This window comes from Oreochromis aureus, linkage group 8, assembly GCF_013358895.1.
Source record: "Oreochromis aureus strain Israel breed Guangdong linkage group 8, ZZ_aureus, whole genome shotgun sequence".
Taxonomy (NCBI): Eukaryota; Metazoa; Chordata; class Actinopteri; order Cichliformes; family Cichlidae; genus Oreochromis; species Oreochromis aureus.
Window position 1 is genome coordinate 25,767,131 of NC_052949.1, and position 19,221 is coordinate 25,786,351.

The window sequence follows — 19,221 nt, forward strand, 5'->3', positions numbered from 1 at the left end:
CATGGGTATATGTTTTTAAATGCAAGTGCAGAGCATATGATTAATTTTTTATAGTAGCAGAAATTAAGGTGAAACACTCGTCTGAATCTTTATCTGAAAAGGCCTAGGAAAAAACTATTTATTTTTCAATTTTTCATTATAATCTGCCAAGATTTAATCTGGTTTTAAGATCGGCACACAGTCAAGAATCAAACCTAAGCTACTCACTGTGTCCCACATATGAACCTTCTGATCAGCTTGGAGCTGTTGTGACTTGTATTTCCATAGAAAATCGTGACGGTGCCTCTGTAACTGTATCCGAGCCAAGGAAATCACAGTGCCATATAAGAATGTTTTAATAATGTTACGGTTAAGAGATGGAAACACCTGCTTATTTCTTTAAATGTCCATTTTAAGATGTAAATGGCCTTTTGCCCACAATCCACTCCCGGTTTTGAAATATTTTTGTTATTCCTGTGAAGCCTGAAATGTGCTGGGGAGTGAGACCGATGAACTGAATTGCTTTGAACCTGGATGTTGTCTTACAATCGCAGCAGGGTTACGTAAGTGCAGCATTCAAGTTGCTGCCATTCAGTGTGATCACTGCCATTTGCTTTTGATTTTTGTCTTTTTTTTTTTTTGTCTATTAAATTGTCTGTTAAATATGGTGTTGACCATGAATTAGGCCAGGCACCAGATAGACCAGAGGTCATCTGGATGTAGCCCCAAACAGAAAGTCACTATGAAAGCAACAAAAGACAGCAATTATCAGGTGTCTCCCCTCATAAATGCGGGTGGGGCGTATAAAGGAGAAGAGCCAGAGACAGTTGGATGGGAGAGGAGGACCGATCGCCACTGACATTAGATGCTTCCAATTCTGCTTGAACGGTCACGTGTATTTAATTCTGCCCCAGGGAAAGACAAACCATGGAACAGTGAAATCTCAATAGGTCATTCTTACTTTTAACCACCTGGGGGAGCTTGTCTGTATTTGAACAGCCTGTGGCTCTTGTGTTGAGCCCAAGGGGACATGATGATCCAGAGATGAACAAAAAAATGCTGAGTGAATCGGTAGAGAGACAGACAACCATTCAAACTCACATTCACACCTGTGGGCAATATGAAAATCCCTAGTTAACCTGACCCCATTAATTGCATGTCTTTGGAAGCCAAAGTACTTGGAGAGAACCCAAACAGACATGGAGAGAACATCAAATGCCAGACAAAAAGGCTCCAAGCAGATGGTGGATTTAAACCCAGGATGTTCTTGCAATTAGCCAAAGGAATTCCTAATAATCACTAACCCAGCAAACAGACCCACGTGCCCAAAGTGGGCAACACAGGGATGTTGACATGGTGAGAGAACCACAGAGACACCGGCCCCAGTTCTGCCGTAAAATGTAGAGCACATCTCAGGCTATGTCCACACGTACCCGGGTATTTTTGAAAACGCAGATTTTTCTATGCGTTTGCACCTTTCGTCCACACGTAAACGGCGTTTTCGGTCACTGAAAACGGAGATTTCTAAAAACTCCGGCCAGGGTGGATATTTTCTAAAACTCCGTTTTTGCATTTACGTGTGGACGAGAAAACGGAGAAAACGCAGTGTCAAAGGTGTGCGCCGACGTCACAGTGTGCGCCACGTTGTTGTTTCGGTGAAATGAATTTCTACAATACTGTTACTGTTAATTGTACTCTCTGCAGTGTTTAAATGCTTACATATACACACACAGTTACTGTCCCTTCATATATACGACTCGGTTCTGCTTCTATGCCCCATCTTTGTTTACTTTTTCCCACCGAGGCTTCTAGACTTCTGATTGGCCAACATTTCTACACGGTTAGGAATATAGCGCCACCTGCTGCTTTGGCATGTTCCTAGCAGCGTTTTCCTTCATTTCTGCCTTTACGTGTGGACGGGATTATTTTTAAAACGAAAACGGAAAATCTCCGTTTTCAAAAATACCACATAGCCTCAGTCCAAATGTGGCAACCTATTGATTGGGCTGCCTACACTAAGTAGAGAGGGACCCCCAGTGGAGCCCTGCAGTATACCCACAATATGCCCACACTTAAGGCATGGGCTGCCCCTTCACAAACAAAATGTGGTTTAACAAACATTCCCCTGACAATGGTCAATTACAAGGCCTGGGCTCAGAATAAGTGAAAAGTAACCAATGTCCAAATTAAAAATAATCTGTGGATAACTATTTTTCTATTGTTTTACTATTCTCTTACTTTTCTTTATTAATGACCCCAAAACTGGTAGCTGGTGCTTTATTCTTACCTGAAGTGCCCCATTGGTAGAGTTCATGTTGAGCAACCTGTCTGCTTCTTACTTTCTTACTTTCTGTCTGCTTCTTACTTTCTCTTCTTGGGTAACTCCCACTGGTGTCCTGTGGCAGCTGTGAACTGGATTAATGCTGTCTCTCCTGTTTTTTGAGTCATTCTCAGATACCCTGCAAGGCGATAAGTTCCCTGCTAAGTAAGTATTACTTCTCAATGATTTACTTTAACTGTCTGCAAGAGATGTTATAAATTGCTTCTTTTCCCTAGAATACGTAATGAATGACACACTTGGTTTTATTAGGGTGATAGAGAGCTGCTGATGCAAACAGATTTGCTTTGATAATTTTAAACAAATATTGGGAGAAATATTTTATATTTAAGAAAAGTGTCTTTAGGTGAGTTTGTGGAAACAAAATGTTCCATATCAAAAGAAAAGTACCACTCTTACCTCTCTAATTAAATTTTTTTTTTATTAATTTAGTCAAATATGCATTGCTTTGATCTGTGTAAGTCACATCCATGACATTTTATTATTTATTGTTTGTTTACTATTTCTTTTGCTATTGTTTGCTTTTATTACTTTTAAAAAATTATGCCTTTAAATTGTAAATGATGTGGATGCATGTGCAGGAAGCTGGCTGTTTACTATGATGACAGATGTGCAAACTTAGATCAAAGTTGCAAAACGTATCATATTCCAACCATCTTAATGTGGATAGAATAAATGTTAGTTGAGGAGCTGTAACTGTCCGATGAATCCAAAGGTTTAAAGTACAATATTATTCCCTGAAATGGGAACAGAAGTCTGCTTTATTGGGAAATTAAAGAGAAAAAATTATTAAGGATTACTTTGTGCTGCGGAGTATTGTTGATCAGCAGAATCCTGATGAATGTACTGTGACACACAGTGATGTTAGTACAGCCAAAGTATAACAAAAGATCAGGCATCAAATATTACAGACATGGAGTATCTATTAAGGAATATCTTCGTACCTACTTTGGTTCCAGGTTTCTTTCATGGATCAGTTATTCCACTTTCCCTTGTTTTGCAGGCTATCAGCATTCTTAAAATTCTTTAAGGAAGCTGTCGAAACTTGTTACAATTTTTTGTAATTCCTCAGAAAACAATCATGCTTAGTAAAAGTGAAGTGTATTGTGTGTGAACGTTCCTTTTGAGATGCTCACCGATTGCACTGCTTTAAACAAACTAACTTGACAAACACTGAAGGTTGAAAACATGCATTGAAGGAAGTTGTTTGGTTTTAGTCTGAAATATGATACTACAGGAAATACTGGCATTCAGACTTCTGCATCTATAGTCGGGGTGGACAGTTACTTTTCCTAATGATACATGTCACAGCCTGGGCCTCTGACCCAGGGCTCTGAGTTTACTTTTTGTATTCTTCTCATGTTAGCTTTGTGATCATTTGTTATTCCTATTTAGTTTAGGTTAAGGCAGCAATTTATTTATTGTTTCCTTGGTTTCCATGTTTTGATTCTTGTCTAGTTTATTGTGTGTTTTACGTCTGTAAGCTTAGTCTTGTCATGTCTAGTTTCCTGTTTTATTTTGAAATAGATGGTGTGTGTGTTCTGTGTTCATGTGGTTAGTTTTACTCTCCCCTGTGTTGTCATTATGTTTAATTCTAGTCAGCTGTGTCCTCATCTGTCTCCACTTCTCCTGATCTCCTCATGTGAATATTTAAGTCCTCAGTCTTCCTGTGTTCAGCGTCACGTCATCTGTGTAACCTTCCCAGTTATGGCTAGTCATAGTTGTCACAGTCATAGAATTAGTCTTCAAAGTGTCATAGCTTTATCACAGTTTTATAGTCTGGTATAGTGTTCAGTATCATAGGTTTTTATAGTCTGTTCTCCAGTTTAGTTGTCTTGCCCGCTCTTGCCTTGTTTTTGTTTTGCCTTCTGTCATCAGCCATAATAAAGGCTCGCTTTTTGTTAAAGTCATGTTACGTCTCCTCGCCCCTGTCTGTGTCTAAACAGACACCAAAACCCAACCTAAAAAAAATCCACGACTGTAACAGTTATTTTAGTAACATCTTTTTTTTTTCTCTAAATTGTGAAATAATGTACTGTACGTGCTCCTTGTCATTTTCCTTAATGAATTGTCTCTAACAAAAAGTCACAATGTTATTTCAACTTTTGTTAGAGCATTTTTAAATTTTGCTTTCACGCATTGTTTGCATAAATGACTTCTATGGTTGTTTTCTCTGATTTTAAATTATAGAATAAAAAGTAAATTAAAACTACAAAACCCTGTTTCTAAAACAGCGAAACGTTTCTACTTCCTTCCAGTTTTTAAAGACATTGAGGCTTCCAGGATGTTCTACCTGTGGATATGCTTGAGTCTGTTCTTTGTTCTGCAAAGCACTGTATCATCAGATCAAGGTAATTATACAATGTGTGTATCAAAAAAAATATTATATATATTGTATTGCTATTAACAGTAGCCAATGTAAATACATTAGGAAGAAGAAATATATCATTTGGTGCTTTTTTTCCTCTTTCAGGTGTGTCAGTGAATTGCAACGAGACTGCAGAAGTTGGAAAAAGTAAAATGTACCTAAAATGTCCCATACATTGGAAAGATGGCTCAAACTGTAGAGTTCAAAATTATACCTGGGAGAACACAAATGGGCCCATACAATGTAACTGGACAAACTACAGCTGTGAATGGGATCCTCAGAAGTATGTGGCTCTCACCATTCAACGTGTCACGAAAGAGGAAAACGTTACAGTTGAAATCAGGTCAGACTGTGGTATGGCTAAATCGGGAGTACAACTACTCCGTATTGCAGGTTAGTAGGTTTCAGTAATATCATCAGAAATACACAGTACTGTGCAAAAGCTTTAGGCAGGTGAGAAAAAAAATGCTGTAAACAAAGAATGCTTTCAAAAATGGAAAAGTTAATAACACAAGTCAATCAACAAAATGCAGTGAATGAACAAAAAAGAAGTAAATCAAATCAGTATTTGTTGTGAGCACCCTTTGCCTTCAAAACACCATCAATTCTCCTTGGTACACTTACACACGGTTTTTGAAGGAACTCGGCTGGTAGGTTCTTCCAAACATCTTGATGAGATGAGCCTTTGTCCCTCACGTGGGAAACTAACCACAGATCTTCTGTGGACAGGCTTCCTCACATCCTTCTGTCTCTTCATGTAATGCCAGACACACACAATGATGTTAAAATCAGAGCTCTGTGGGGGCCACAGAGCTCTGCGCAGTACTTCTTGTTCTTTTTTAAGCTGAAGATAGTTCTTATTGACTTTGGCTGTATGTTTGGGGTCGTTGTCCTGCTGCACAATACATTTGGGGCCAATAATGATTTATATTTCTGAAAGCATTCTTTGTTTACGACTGCCTAAGACTTTGCACAGTACTGTACAAATACAAGAAATATGTCTAGGAATCAATATTTTGTATTTTAATTGTATTTCATGCTCATGTTAACTGTACTTTAATAAATGTACTTTACAGGAAATGGAGGAGGAATGCAGGAGTCACATGTGATGGCCATCATACTCTGTGTTTTTCCCACAGCTGTATACATTTTCACTCTATAGAAGTCAGACACAATTTCAGTGACAGATTCTGCACTGTGAATTAAAGGCTGATTGTTGTGTTATATGTGCACATATAGTTGTTGTTTATGAATGTTACTGATCACCACAGCTGGTTATCCACCTACTTCCCAAAAGCATTACAGTCTTTCCTACTCGATAGGTTTATACAAACTGAGCCAACAACAACGAGCACAGCTGCAGCTGAATATTGTGTTCTGTGCTCCTGAGAGGAGCTTTGTTACAAAAATACTGTTTACTTTCATTCAGTGATGTGTGAACTGTTACGTTCTAAGTCTAGGCGTGCCTTGAACGCAACAAGACGTTGGCCCCACTCACGCACCACCCAAGAAAGAACACAAACAGTAGTACCTTTTAAAGTGCTAAGCAGCCATTTATTTGCTTCAGCAGTGAGCAATGCCAAAAATAACACACAAAACTCCCTAAAAGTCCCTATGCTTTCATACACAAAAGAAAAACCAAAAGACAATTCAGTTACCTACCCTTCTAAACAAAAAACAGGAGAAAACTTAATCAAGAAAAACGGCTTCTCACGCCTACTAGCCCGCTGCAGTGAACAATAAACAAATTCACACAGTGAAAAAAAAACACAAAAAAACAACTGCTACTTAACAAATCTATTTACAAGATCAAGATTGTAACGCCAGACACACATCAGGTTATACTTGCAAATCAACTGGCAAAAACACAGGCTCTTTGTTGGATGGTGGAGGCTAGGAGAGAGAGGGAGTCAGGTGGCTGTCATCTGGTGGTTAAATACTGGAGGTGATCAACCAATTATCCAATCCCAGGACAGGAACAGACTCCACCCAACAACTCAGCAGGCACGCCCCAGGTGTCCACTCCCTAAGAAAGAAAAGGAAAAAACCCACAGCCATCCTCTGGTGGGAGGAGTCAGACATAAAACAAACACTGATAACATTGGATCGTAACAGAACACTGCCTCTGTACAGGATTTATACTGTCAAAATGTACACCCCAACTAACTCCTGTTTTGTGTGAAGCCTACAATGTCTCCAGTTAATATAGGGATAGTGTGACCACAAAAAATTCAATTGTGTAATCAGTTGAATGTATTTATTTATTGTATAATCAATTTGTTTGTTTGTTTTTTGGGGGGGTATTTTAAATTTGATTACATGTGGCATAAAACCTGAAAATCTCTCTTGCCCCCCCCACACACACACACACACACACACACATACACACACACACATACACACACACACATTACAATCTAGCATCTACATTACCCAAACTGCAACTTAACTAGTGTACAAAGAGATCTAATTGTGTTACTGTAATGTGGCCAGCTGGAAACAGACTCTGATGATCTCACTGGGGTTATCACAGCTATGCTTTGAAAACCTGTGCTGCAATCTTGCTGGTTGTTTTACAAACATCATAGCCACTCATTAAGCAAGAGAAAGTTATGAGATGTCAGGTAAATAGTCAGTTTTCAGTCTGCTTGGACAAGTACATATTGTTGTACGATATACGACAACAGATAATTCTTCCATTTAGCCACAGCTAAAAAAAACACAGCTCCGTTTGAAGCTGAAGCTCACGACACATGTGTCAAAATAAAACCAAGACATATTGAGAGACACAGAGTCAGCGAGGAAGAGAAGATGTTCTGTGATTCCTAAATAAAAAATAAAACAGAATAACGTTATTGTATGTTTCTATTTTACTAGTTAATAAGTAAGTCTAGCCCTGGATCAAAAACATACATAAAAATACACTATACATAAGAGTTAGAATATAATATATATAAATGCACAAGTCCACAGATTAATTACATAATAATCACGTTGAGGCAGTTACCTAACAGCAGAAGCATAGTCCCACCTGTTATAAGACTGTGTGATATGTTGTTATATATAATGTCATTTTTATTTATTATGTTTAAAAACGTCAGGAAGTCACAAGCAAAGTCAGACTGATGTCACAGAATGTCACATGATATTAAATATAGGCTGGCAAGTCAGCATCTCTGAGTCGGCAATCATAATAAAGCAGTTCATTTTAATTTGTGGATTAAAGCTGCTGTTTATATTTTTGGCCACCAGATGTCACTAAAGCAGCATGTGTTAAAAAGCTTCAGTAGTGAACCCTATTTCAATACAAGAGCCAGTGCTTCAGAAAGCTTCATTTGGCCATTACCAACTCTTCACAATAAGAAACAAAACGCCACAAGAGTTCATACCAGGCTTCACTGTTACAGCAAAGAATAACCCTTCCTTATAAAGCAGTCCAGCGAAGCAGGTGTGTGATTCGCACACGGTGTGTGGAGTCCAGTTTCTAGTTGCTAGTTAAGTGACGAGGATGGAGAGAGAGAGGACAAGAGGTTGTGGAAGAAAAGAAAGAACGAGTGAGCACATAGAGAAGTTAGGTGGGAAAAAAAACATTGTTTAATAAAATGAGGGTTTGTACAGTATGAATTCAGAAACTTAAAAATAATAAAAAGCAACTCTAATACCAGCTTACTTCATGTACAGGTATATTGAATGGCAGCCTGAGTTTCTAGTGTCTGTACTGATTAATGCTACTTTAATTGCTTAATGATTTGTATGTGATTCTGTGTGATTACGAGACTGAAATAATGTTGTGCGTGTATCTCATCTGATCTGCTTTGCCACAAATAGTTCTTTACCTTGAGACTTTGCCTTGGGTATGATAACTAAAGGCTCCACCCTAAAATGGGTGGATGAAATTGAAATCTCTGGTTATTCACTCTGAATTATTCTTAGACACTACAATAGGTCATCCAACTGATTAGGCAGTTTTTCAAGATAGCATTATAATGTTTATCCTGTTGAATTGAGGTTTGATGATGAGGCTGATTACATTTGCAAACAGCATATTCCATTAATATTAATTACAAGGCACTGCATGCATAAAAGTTTCAACTTATTTGTCATGTAAAGCTCTAAAAAGTATGAACTTCTCATTTCAGTGTAGACCCTGATGATGCTGAAGTTGATGTAGCCACCATGATGTCGCCCATTTGTTTTGGGTTTTGCATTTTTAGCTTCAGTGCTACCTCCTTGGCCCGCATAAATATTTAGAGGCGAGGCTAGAATGTATGTCATGAGCTAACATTAGCAAGTACCTCAAGGAAATACAGTTTCCTCTTTCATTTCTGGGATCTGCTGCTTGGTTAGCACGAGCATGCGCAGAAAGGTTTTTAGCATCTGGCTTCTACTACAACTCAACAACTTTAGTGCAGCTGGTTTTTACTTGTTTGTGTTTTTGTGCGCGATTTCCTGTCATTAAACTGGCTAACGAATAACATTATTAGCCAGGGTCTACACAAAATGTAGTATTATTACACAAAAAAGTATTATTTCAGTTCCTTCAAACGGTGTTCAGCACAGATTGAGATCGTTGACTGTTGATGTGATTGGCACTCTATCAGTAAAAGTGAACTGAATTGAAACAGTTTGGCTCAGCATCAGCGCTGGAGTCATGAGTAAACGTTTTTATTTTCTCTGTGAGATTTCTTATGCAACACCTGCCAAACTCACAAAGGCTTGGCACCTATTTCACTTATTTAAAAAAAGAGGAATGGAAACCCTGCTTCTGTGAGTTCTGTGAGGTTTTAAATGACAAGCCAGCACCAAGGCTTCATGACTTCCTGGAGTTTATTATCACTTTTACCCAGAAAACTGGCTTAGAATCAAAAGCCTTTTCAGTTGCGTGGTTCCACAAACATTCGCTTCAGCAGCTGTTTTGTTTGTTTTTTGGGGGTTTTTTCCATCAGTCATGTAGATTTATCATGTAGGGTTGTGCACATGTGTCATCCCTCAAGTGAATAATAAAAGGATACATCTAAACTTTGTATCATCGGTTCAAGTGGTTTCCGTATTACAAATGCAGTGAATGGTGGTGCATTGTTTAGTGCTGGCACTGGCCTTTTTCTGCAGAGTTTGTGAACAGGTCAGAGCTGTTGTTTGTTATGTTTCTTTGTTCTCCCTGTGCCTGCGTGGCATTTCCTCCTAGCACTCTGCTATCCTCCAAAGGCATGTTTGGCAGTTTAACTTGTGATTCTAAACTGGTTATGGGCATATTTGTGGGGGTGTATAGTGGTCTGTATCACTCTGTCAGCTTCACACTGTTTTGAGAGGATAAATGGTTAAAAACGTGGATGAATACACTACCAGTCAAAAGTTTGGACACACCTTCTCATTTAATGGTTCTTCTTTATTTTTACTACTTTCCACATTGTAGATCTAAATATGTCCTATATTTTAGATCCCTGAAAGCAGCCACCTTTTGCTTTGTTCAGCGCTGCAAACTCTTGGCCTTCTCTCAGTGAGATTCATGATGTAGTCACCTGAATTGCTTTTCACTTCACAGGTGTGCCTTGTCGGGGTTCATTGTATGATTGTGACCATCAGATGTGTTGTGAAGAAGTCAGGTTGGTACACAGCTGTGAGCCCTATTTGACAGCTTAGACAATAATTAGAATTCAGATTATGGCAAGAACCAATCAGCTAAGTAAAGAACAACAGTCCAATAGTGCTTGCTCACAGGGGGTCATACTGAGAAAACCCTGTTTCTCAGTATGTATTATTGTGGGGTCTACCTTACAACATAAAATGCCTTGAGGTGACTGTTGTTGTGATTTGGCGCTGTATAAATAAAATGAAATTGAAATGAGTTTGATAATTAGTTTAAGAACTGAAGCTCCATGAGTCCGGAAAATTGCTAAAACTTTGAATGTGTCCCCAAGTGCAGTGGCAAAACACAAGGAATGAACATTAGATCGGTGAAAATCTGTGCTTTTGTCTGATGAGTCCAAATTTAAGATCTTTGGTTCCACTCGCCGTGTCTTTGTCCGACACAAAAAGAGATAAACAGATCGTCTCTACATGCATGGTTCCCACTGTGAAGCATGGGGTCTTGAGACTATCTCAGCTGTCTTAGGGCAGGAGGCCTCCCTCCCTCACAGGGCTAACACAAAGACAATCTACACCTATGGGGAATTTAAAATCTCCAGTTAACCCAACTCTACATCTTTGGACTGTGAGAGGAAGCCAGAGTACCCAGAAAGAACATACAAACTCCACACAGAAAGACCCTAGCCTGATGGTGGAATTGAACTCAGGTCCTCCTTGCTGTGAGGCAACAGTGCTAACCACTGTGCCACCTCGCAGCTTATGTTTGGAGGTATTTCATATTTTTTCATTTACTACATAATTCCATATATGTTCATTCATAGTTTTTAATGGCTTCAGTGAGAATCTACAATATAAACAGTCATGAAAGTAAAGGAAAACCATTAAAGTGTGTTCAAACTTTTGTATATATGAAGGAATGAAAAAAACTCAAAGCAAATGCTAGTTACAACTAAGTCTGTATGAGTTCCAAGGAAATAGCCTGATCCACACTCTTTTACCTTGAAATTAACTAATAAATTAAAATGAGTAGCATTATCAATAAAAACTACTACAAAAACTGTTTTTTAAATTCAGTCAGTTTTTTTTAATCTACCAACCACGCTAACAGCTGTTATTCAGTAAAAACTAAAATGGTGACTTTCATCATTTACCAAGCTAGTGTTATTCACTGACGAAGTAAAAAAAAGCATTTACATCCCATTCATTTGTTCTGTCATAACTGAAAAGTGTCACCTCAGACTCTGTTTTAAGGAATGCATTTGCCTCTACTTTCCATTCTTCTTTGCCAAACCGTCCTTTAATCTTTCCAGGCAGTTACACGTCGCCTGCAAGAAACTCCCCCAGGTGTCGTGTGTCACCTCGACCGGATAATCAAATCTGCCCTGTTTTTTTACTACTCATTCCCAAATGTTCTCCAAAGAGAGACGTTCTCTACCAAGTAAGTATTAATCCTTCTTTTATATATTTTAACTAAATTATTTTCATGTTTGCTTTGTTTGGCTATTCCTCCTTTGAAAAGTCATGAATCATTCATATGGTTTTATATGCATTGCAAATCTAATAATGCAAATTGATAAATTGTATTTAAGAAAAGTAAGTTTAAAAAAAGCAAAATGTAAAAATTCTCATTATTTAAAGAGGCTAACTTTGGGTATCTATTTCAAATATGTATTACTCTGTCATTCTATATAACTGACTAAAACAATGAATTTATTTCCATTTAAAGAAAATTAATTCCATTTTGTTATTTAGTATTTCTTACAATAACCACTAAACTTTTTGCCCTGTTTTTACACAAGATTTGATAAGATGTAATTTACAGGCATTATCTTGTACGTATGTATGATTTCAATAAATATTAGGCAATAACACAGGTATTATGATATTATTGTGTCTCAGTGAACACCAAAAACTACTTTGGGGTACTTTCCACTTTAATCTAAGTGACAGGATTAAAGTGGAATTAACTGAACTTTTAGATCAGTTAATTATGAATCCTCTGAGGACTGTTAGACAAAAGCATATTAATGGACAAAGATAAATGAGAATTCTGCTATACAAAGCCTATACATTTTTACATTAAAAGGGACCAGTGGCATTATTTTAAACAGTCATTAACTCCATTTTGTTTATTTACACACCTGCAAAGTTATTTCAGTATTTTATATTTTGACTCTACTAAGGTTTGAATCTGGTTTCAGGATTGGTGCATGACTTGATAGCACATGACCTACAGTAGCCTCTGTTTGCACCAAACAGGGAGCTGTTGTGGAGCTGTTCAGACTTGTCACTCTCGCAATTGTTTGGATTCCACAAATAACACTAGCAGTTAGTGAGCACAAGTGCACGGTGTGATAAAGAATGCAGTTTTTCAATCCATTAGGACCATGTAAAAACTTCATTCTGCTGCTGTGTGGTGGACTACATTTGTTATTTAAAAGAGAAGAAGAAGAAGAAGAAAGATCACATTGAGTCAGGTGGAGACATTATTAATGAGGCTTATTAGAGTTCAGCCAAACTATATCCATAGCTGGTTTTGAATGGTAAATGAACTGGTTCTTAAATAGTGTTTTCCTATTCTACCTGAGCACTTAAAGCGCTTTATACAACATATTTCATTCACCCGTTCACACAAGCACCTTCTTTTTTCGATGTTTAAGTGCTTTCTATCTAACATTCACACTCCGATGGATGCATTGTAGAACTTGGGGTTAGTATCTTCCCATTAGTTAATGACCAGCTCCTGAGCTATAGCCACCCAGTTTTGAAGTTCTTCAAATTCAGATCATTATTTTCATCGATGTGAATTTGCGAGTGCAGAGGATGGCATGGCCTGCTTGCAGACTTGACCTTGAACACTTGTGGGATGAGCTTGGGCGTGCTGTTCATGCCAAAGTGACCAACGAAACCACACTGGCTGACTTGCAACAAATGCTTGTTGAAGAATGGGATACCATCCCACAGCAGTTTGTGGCCAAGGTGGTGACCATCACGAGGAGTAGGGGCAAGGCTGCCATGGCTGTGTTTGGTTCTATTATATGCTACCAAGACCCCTGTTTGTTAAGCAAATCAGTTGTTAAATTGCCCGTATGACTTGTTTCATCAGACATAAAACGAACAAGAGTCAGTAGCAGCTGCTTATCATTGGTTGAGAAGATCTGGCAAATGTTTCATGGGCCCAACCCACATGCTCAACTCTGCTGCTCAACCCAAAAATGCATTTGACGTACAAATGTGGCACCATTTATAAACCATATAAGATTTATTGCCATGAAGCATTGTTACAATATAGATGTAATCAAGCAAACAAATTTTTTCTTTCTTTTTTTTACCTGGATAATTTCTTGGAGAGACAGTCTCAGATTTTGAGATGACTTTTTCATTAAAAACAACTATACAGGCAAAAACCAGGCAAACTCAATTCCTTGATTTTTCTAACACAGTATAAGTTTAGGTGATCCTAATACATTTTTTTTTCTTTCCAGTAGTTTCAAGTGAAGTGAAGCTTTCAGAATGTCCTGTGTGTGGATATGGTTGAGCCTGTTCTGTGCTCTACAAACCAGTGTCTCATCAGACGAAAGTATGTATCAAAAAGTAAATATCTTACTAAAAGCATGCCCACTATAAATACATAAGGAAGAATAAATGTAATAATATAATAAATAATATTTTAATATTTTTCTCTTTCAGTGGTGTCACTTAATTGCAGTAACCCTCACAATGTTACAGTTGGAGAAAAACTGACTCTAAATTGTTACATAAATTCAAAAGGGGGCTCAGACTGTAGAGCTCTAAATTATTCCTGGATGAACCAAAATCATACCAAACTCTGTGGCTTGCCAGAATACAGCTGTAAATGGGATCCCCCGAACAGCTTGTCACTGACCATCTTAAGTGTCCAAAGAGAGGAAAATGTCACAGCTGCAGTCGTGTTAGCGTGTGGTATGGATCAATTTTCTATCAGCGTCCACTTACGGAGTGAGTATCTATCAGCATCTTAAAATTTATGTGAATGAATGAGTGTACGTTTTGTTCAGACACACATAAATTGTATTCAATGCATCTGTTAGAATAACTGTATTGTACTTTGTCAGGTGGACCAGCTCCAACACTAGGTTACATCATTAGGCCCGAGGAGTCAAAACACGTGACAACCATTGTACTTTGTGTTTTTGCCTCTGCTGTTGCTGTATTAATTTTGTATTTCCTGTATAGAACTTACAGACGCAGAGTAAGTGACAGGACAGGGACATACACTGCACCAGTCAGTAAAGACTTAACAGCTGTCTGACAAATTCAGATTTTGATTTTTGTCAGTATGTAGCAGAACATAAATGCATATATTTGCTGTTTGTGAAAAATTCGGCTCATCAGTTACCGCAGCTGGCTCTGCACATAGAGAATAATTTTTAGAATTCTTTGATGCAGCCTAATATGCATACAATAGTAGGATGTGAATAATAGAGCATTCCACGTGACTTTAGTTTGCTGAGTAGAAGGGAAAGACTATGGGTCAAACTTGGGAATGTGAATTTCCTGCCTGATGAATAAAAATTTAAGAAAAAATAGGACTGTACCTGTATGTGTTGTAAAACTGAGTCTAATTAATGTCCACAGAGTTGACTACTCATCCATGTTCTCATAATGTAAAGTGATGAGAAGTTGGATTACCTACTTACTCTGTAAATCCATTGATGTTTGTCCACCTTGACTTCTTCACATAATTCTGATCACAGCTCACAGTAAAAGTCATCCAGCAGTTGCTTTAGACTGTGATGGACGGATGGACATTACATATCAAAAGGGGATGTCATGGTGGAAGCATAATTATTAATCAGTACAGTCTACATTTATACACTGAATGCAGCATTGTAAACATGTTATTATGGAAACAATGTGATTCCTCTGAGACAACTCTTCCTCTGTTTCATCTTTTTTTTTACCATTTCTTTCTGTGTATATGTGTCATTTGAAAGTGAAAATCATAATGAAAATAGGAATCATAAGAGAATGTACCGTGAAACTGAGAACTGTGAAAAGTGATTAATATCCTGTATATGCTGCTTGTACAGATTGACTGTAAATCAAACAGTTTTCATACAATGGAACATCTTTTCAAATAAAGATATGTCAGTAACAAACTCTTCCACATCTTTGATGTAGCACATATGCACACACCCACGTGCAGCTGATAAAATAACAAGAGTCAGTGTCTCATTTCCTCTTTATGCCACATTTCTCTTTGTCACACTCGTTCATGTTAAAGTCAGTCTATCTGTCAGTCAGAGAGCATATGCGCGAGCCTGACTGCATGATGAAAGCCCACTGGTGGAGCTGTGTGCTGGGACTGCTCTGCATGCCTGCGGAGGTAATATTAGACATCGGGAAAGGTGAGTGTGTTTTGGAATTTTGAGATCCACAAAAATCATAAATTCATCTGAAAAAAAAAGTTTTTCACAGGCCTCTCTGCAGTCCTGTGAAAACCAAGTGCATCCGATGATGTAGGAGCTTGCAGAAGCACTTAAGCAGCACTACCTCGCAGTTATGCTTTGTGTGTGTGATTTTATCAGTCTCTTATGTTCTTGTGAAGAAATTTTGAGCCACTCTTCTTTACAGCATTGCTTCAGTTCACTGAGGTTTGCAGTCATTTTGTACATACACAGCTGTCTTAAGATCTGGCTGCAACATGATTAAGCTGAAGTCTGGACGTTGACTGAGTTATTGCAACACCTGGATTATTTTGCTTCTCAGTCATTCTGTTGTAGATTTGCTGCTGTGCTTCGGATCATGACGCAATTTCAGCTACGCTTTGCTCTTAGGCAGGTTGCCTCACATTTGACTGTTAACTGCATTAGTACACAAAACAAGATCATTGTGTGCTCATTAACTGCAAAGTGCCCAGGTCCTGTGGCTGCAAAACAAGCCCAAATCATCACCCCTCCTCCACCATGCTTCACTGTTTAGTGTGAGGTGTTCACGCTGATATGCTGTGTTTGGTTTTCTCGGTGCCGTGCATCATGACCGAACATCCCCACATTGCTTTAACTCTGTCCAAAGTTCATCGTTCCAGAAGTCTAAACCTAAGCTCTTAAGTTTTTTGCCTATTTCTCTGAGCCCTGCACGGTCTGACCTCAGTGTGAATTTATTGGGTTTTCTGCTCATGGGAAAAAAACCCTGTTTTTTACATAACTGTAGATGTCATTGAAGATGAGTCTGAGTCATCTTTTCCTGTTTGTTTGCAGCTTCATCCTGTTTTGGGCCTCTTAGCAGTGTCTCAAAAAACCCATCATTGAAAAAGGTCTTTTTAATCACTCTTTACAGTAAATGTAGTGATGCACCAAAAATATGTATGTAGAAGTTACTTATCTACAAAAAGAAGGCCATTGCTCCGTTCAGTACAGTTGTTGGGGCTGCAGAATGGTAACCACAAAACCAAACTACACCCAGTAACTGTATATAAAGTGGCCTAACCTAGATTTAGCTGCAGCAACGTATTCCAGTCATGTCACTGGCAAATGACGAATTGGATCAGATTGTGCCTTTTCTGCTTTATTGCGATGAAAGATTATTTTCCAGTGCCCTGTGGTGGAGCTGTATCAAGTATCAAAACAAAACAAAAAATTCTGCATAAGTGATTTTTTAAACAATCCATCTCTCCTTTGCAGCTTTCCAAAATCCTTCAACCATCTCTTTCATGAGAGTCAATTCATCTGCTGAGATCATGTGCACCACATCCTTGGCGAATCCAATGGGGCTGTACATGCATAGGCGTTTCCACAAGGAACAAGACGTTGTGTACCTGGACTTGAATGAATTTTCAGTCACCAAGGATACCATATCTAACAAATTCAAAGGCCGAATAAACGTAAGTCCAGCCAAGCAGATCACACAGGAACTACGTGGGTTCACTTTCCAGTTGTCTTTGCTGGAGCTCGAGGACACAAACTTGTATTACTGTGAGTGGATTTACACGGACAACAAATTAAACAAACTGCTCATGACCAGCAACGGCACCGTCATTATCGTCAGAGGTGAAGAGAATCATGCATTTCACTATATCCAATCCACTTCTATTAAAAGTGGTGCAACTTTCAATTTAATTGTCTATAACGTGCTTTTTTCTCTCTTTCACACAGAGGGTGGCCCGGAGGAACAATGCACAAACTCCATACTGGATCTGACCTTGATTTGCTCTATCGTCATAGGATTTACTGTCATACTGTTCCTCATCATTGGAGTGCTGATTATTAGGTGCAAACGAGTAAGTGTGAAGTAGATAGGCCTGCTGTCAAAAGTCAAGCAAAGAGGATGTGACTGTGTTCGAGTGAAAACGTTTCCTTTGTCTTCCTCCAGTATAAAAAGAAATTCAGACCTGCCGTGCCTGAATTACCACCAAGATCGGAGAGGCCTCGGCAGACCTGCTCTTGCCACCATCACAGTGCTTACTTAGTCACATCTCTAAGCACGGATGTCAACACAGACTTCAGGGGTCTCTTGTAATGCTCAGAGACGGTGCAGTGCTAATAATTCAACACGCGGTGATGCACAGTTAATTGCACAGACGGCTTCAGATGGCTGAACTCGTAATCTTTAACCTTTTGCTGTACTGCATCTCTCTTCCTTTTACAGAAATTTGTGTTTTATCTGCAGAAAAGTGATTGAGCTACCACATCCTGGTTTATGCTCAGTGTTCAGGTGCAATGTGTGAAGAGTGTGGGTGAAGAAAAACTGCAGACCAAGCACTTTTTCCTTTGATTTAGCATACACTGGCTTTACCTGTTGAGTTTTCAACAGCTGTGTGTTGTTTTGTTCTTTTTTCTATGTGAACGCTCAGAATATTTTGAACCATAGTTTTCTACCTGATTTGATGTGTACAATAAATCAAAGATATTTTTAACACTTTGCCATTCCTTTGAAAAATCTTTTTGCTTTGTTGTTGTTGTTTTTGTTTTTGTTTTTTAAAGGATAAGGGCAGCTCAATGGGGCTGAATTCAAAGTACTAGTAAAAGTACAAAAGTATTAGCATCAAAATATTCTAGAAGTGAAATAGTGAATAGTCAAAAATAGTGAATAATATTAGTCAAATAGTTAAAGTGCTGATATAATGCAGAAGGATTATCTTCACTGTTGAAACTGTTTCTAACTAATTAGCCTAGTAGACGTTCTACTGGGTAACTTAGCTCTATTAACACAACATTACTTATTAGTAAAGAAAAAAAGAGATGCTTTCAGCTGCTCCCTTGTCACATGGATTGCCACAGCAGGTGCCTCTGCATATTTGATTTGGCAGAGTTTTACACTGGAAGCCACTGACTTTCAGCTGTGACTAGGAAACAGCTATGCCTACAACAAATATGCTGTCATGAGATAATCCCAGTCCAAACAGTCCACTATGCAGCTGGAAATGTTCAGGGAAACTGCAGGGGTGGCACTGCTGCCACCTAAAATATGATTCGAAAATGTTTCTTGTCTTTAAAGTGAATTTCTTTCTTCTCCCCGATTCGTCTTATGTGAAAAGTGATGCTGCTCAAGAGTTTAAAACATAATTTTGATTAAGATTATTGTTTAACAAAGTTATTTTTTTAAAGCATTTAGACTTTTTACTTAAGAAAAAGTTATAATGCTGTGTGGCAGGCAAGATGAAGGACCCAAAATGCAGGACTCAGAAACAGGGAGTAATTTATGACGCAGCTTTATTGCTGGGAAAACTTTTAAAAACAATAAACGTTACAAGAACAAAAACCTCAAATGCAGAACTAGAAACTAGACTAGGAACAGGAAGCTAAAAACTAAGAAGGTCATGGTAGGAAAACCTTCCTACCATGTATTGTAAAACGTATTGCTGAGTATTGAACTCAGCAATATGTAATATATCATGGATGAGAGAACACAGCAAAATGAGGGTACGACGTGACAACATGCAGAAATGACAGTGGACTAAAATATACAG

The 19,221-nt window shown here is 38.3% G+C and overlaps 1 protein-coding gene and 2 long non-coding RNA genes across 4 annotated transcripts; all 3 read left to right on the forward strand.

The window, feature by feature from the left end:
* Window positions 1-890: 890 nt before the first annotated feature.
* LOC116330884 lies at window positions 891-5,917 on the forward strand. Its single transcript, XR_004200271.2, has 5 exons — window positions 891-1,335; window positions 2,385-2,464; window positions 4,576-4,668; window positions 4,791-5,078; window positions 5,762-5,917. It is a non-coding gene; the product is annotated as an uncharacterized LOC116330884 (long non-coding RNA).
* A 5,453-nt stretch (window positions 5,918-11,370) lies between these two features.
* Window positions 11,371-15,412, forward strand: LOC120432686. Of its 2 annotated transcripts, none has more exons than XR_004200273.2 (4): window positions 11,371-11,709; window positions 13,760-13,851; window positions 13,962-14,249; window positions 14,366-15,412. It is a non-coding gene; the product is annotated as an uncharacterized LOC120432686 (long non-coding RNA). The 2 variants fall into 2 exon arrangements; XR_004200272.2 differs by having other exon boundaries at window positions 11,372-11,709; window positions 13,757-13,851.
* A 96-nt stretch (window positions 15,413-15,508) lies between these two features.
* Window positions 15,509-18,179, forward strand: LOC116330886. Its single transcript, XM_031753345.2, has 4 exons — window positions 15,509-15,661; window positions 16,937-17,302; window positions 17,408-17,532; window positions 17,625-18,179. Exons 1-4 carry the CDS (start codon window positions 15,529-15,531, stop codon window positions 17,769-17,771), a joined length of 771 nt encoding a protein of 256 aa, XP_031609205.1. The 5' UTR covers window positions 15,509-15,528; the 3' UTR covers window positions 17,772-18,179.
* Window positions 18,180-19,221: the final 1,042 nt, after the last annotated feature.

Coding starts and splice junctions, on each gene's coding strand:
- LOC116330886 (XM_031753345.2), top strand. CDS start 15,529: ATGTTAAAGTCAGTCTATCTGTCAGTCAGAGAGCATATGCGCGAGCCT. Junction 15,662..16,936: donor AATATTAGACATCGGGAAAG/GTGAGTGTGTTT, acceptor TCTCCTTTGCAG/CTTTCCAAAATCCTTCAACC. Junction 17,303..17,407: donor CACCGTCATTATCGTCAGAG/GTGAAGAGAATC, acceptor TCTTTCACACAG/AGGGTGGCCCGGAGGAACAA.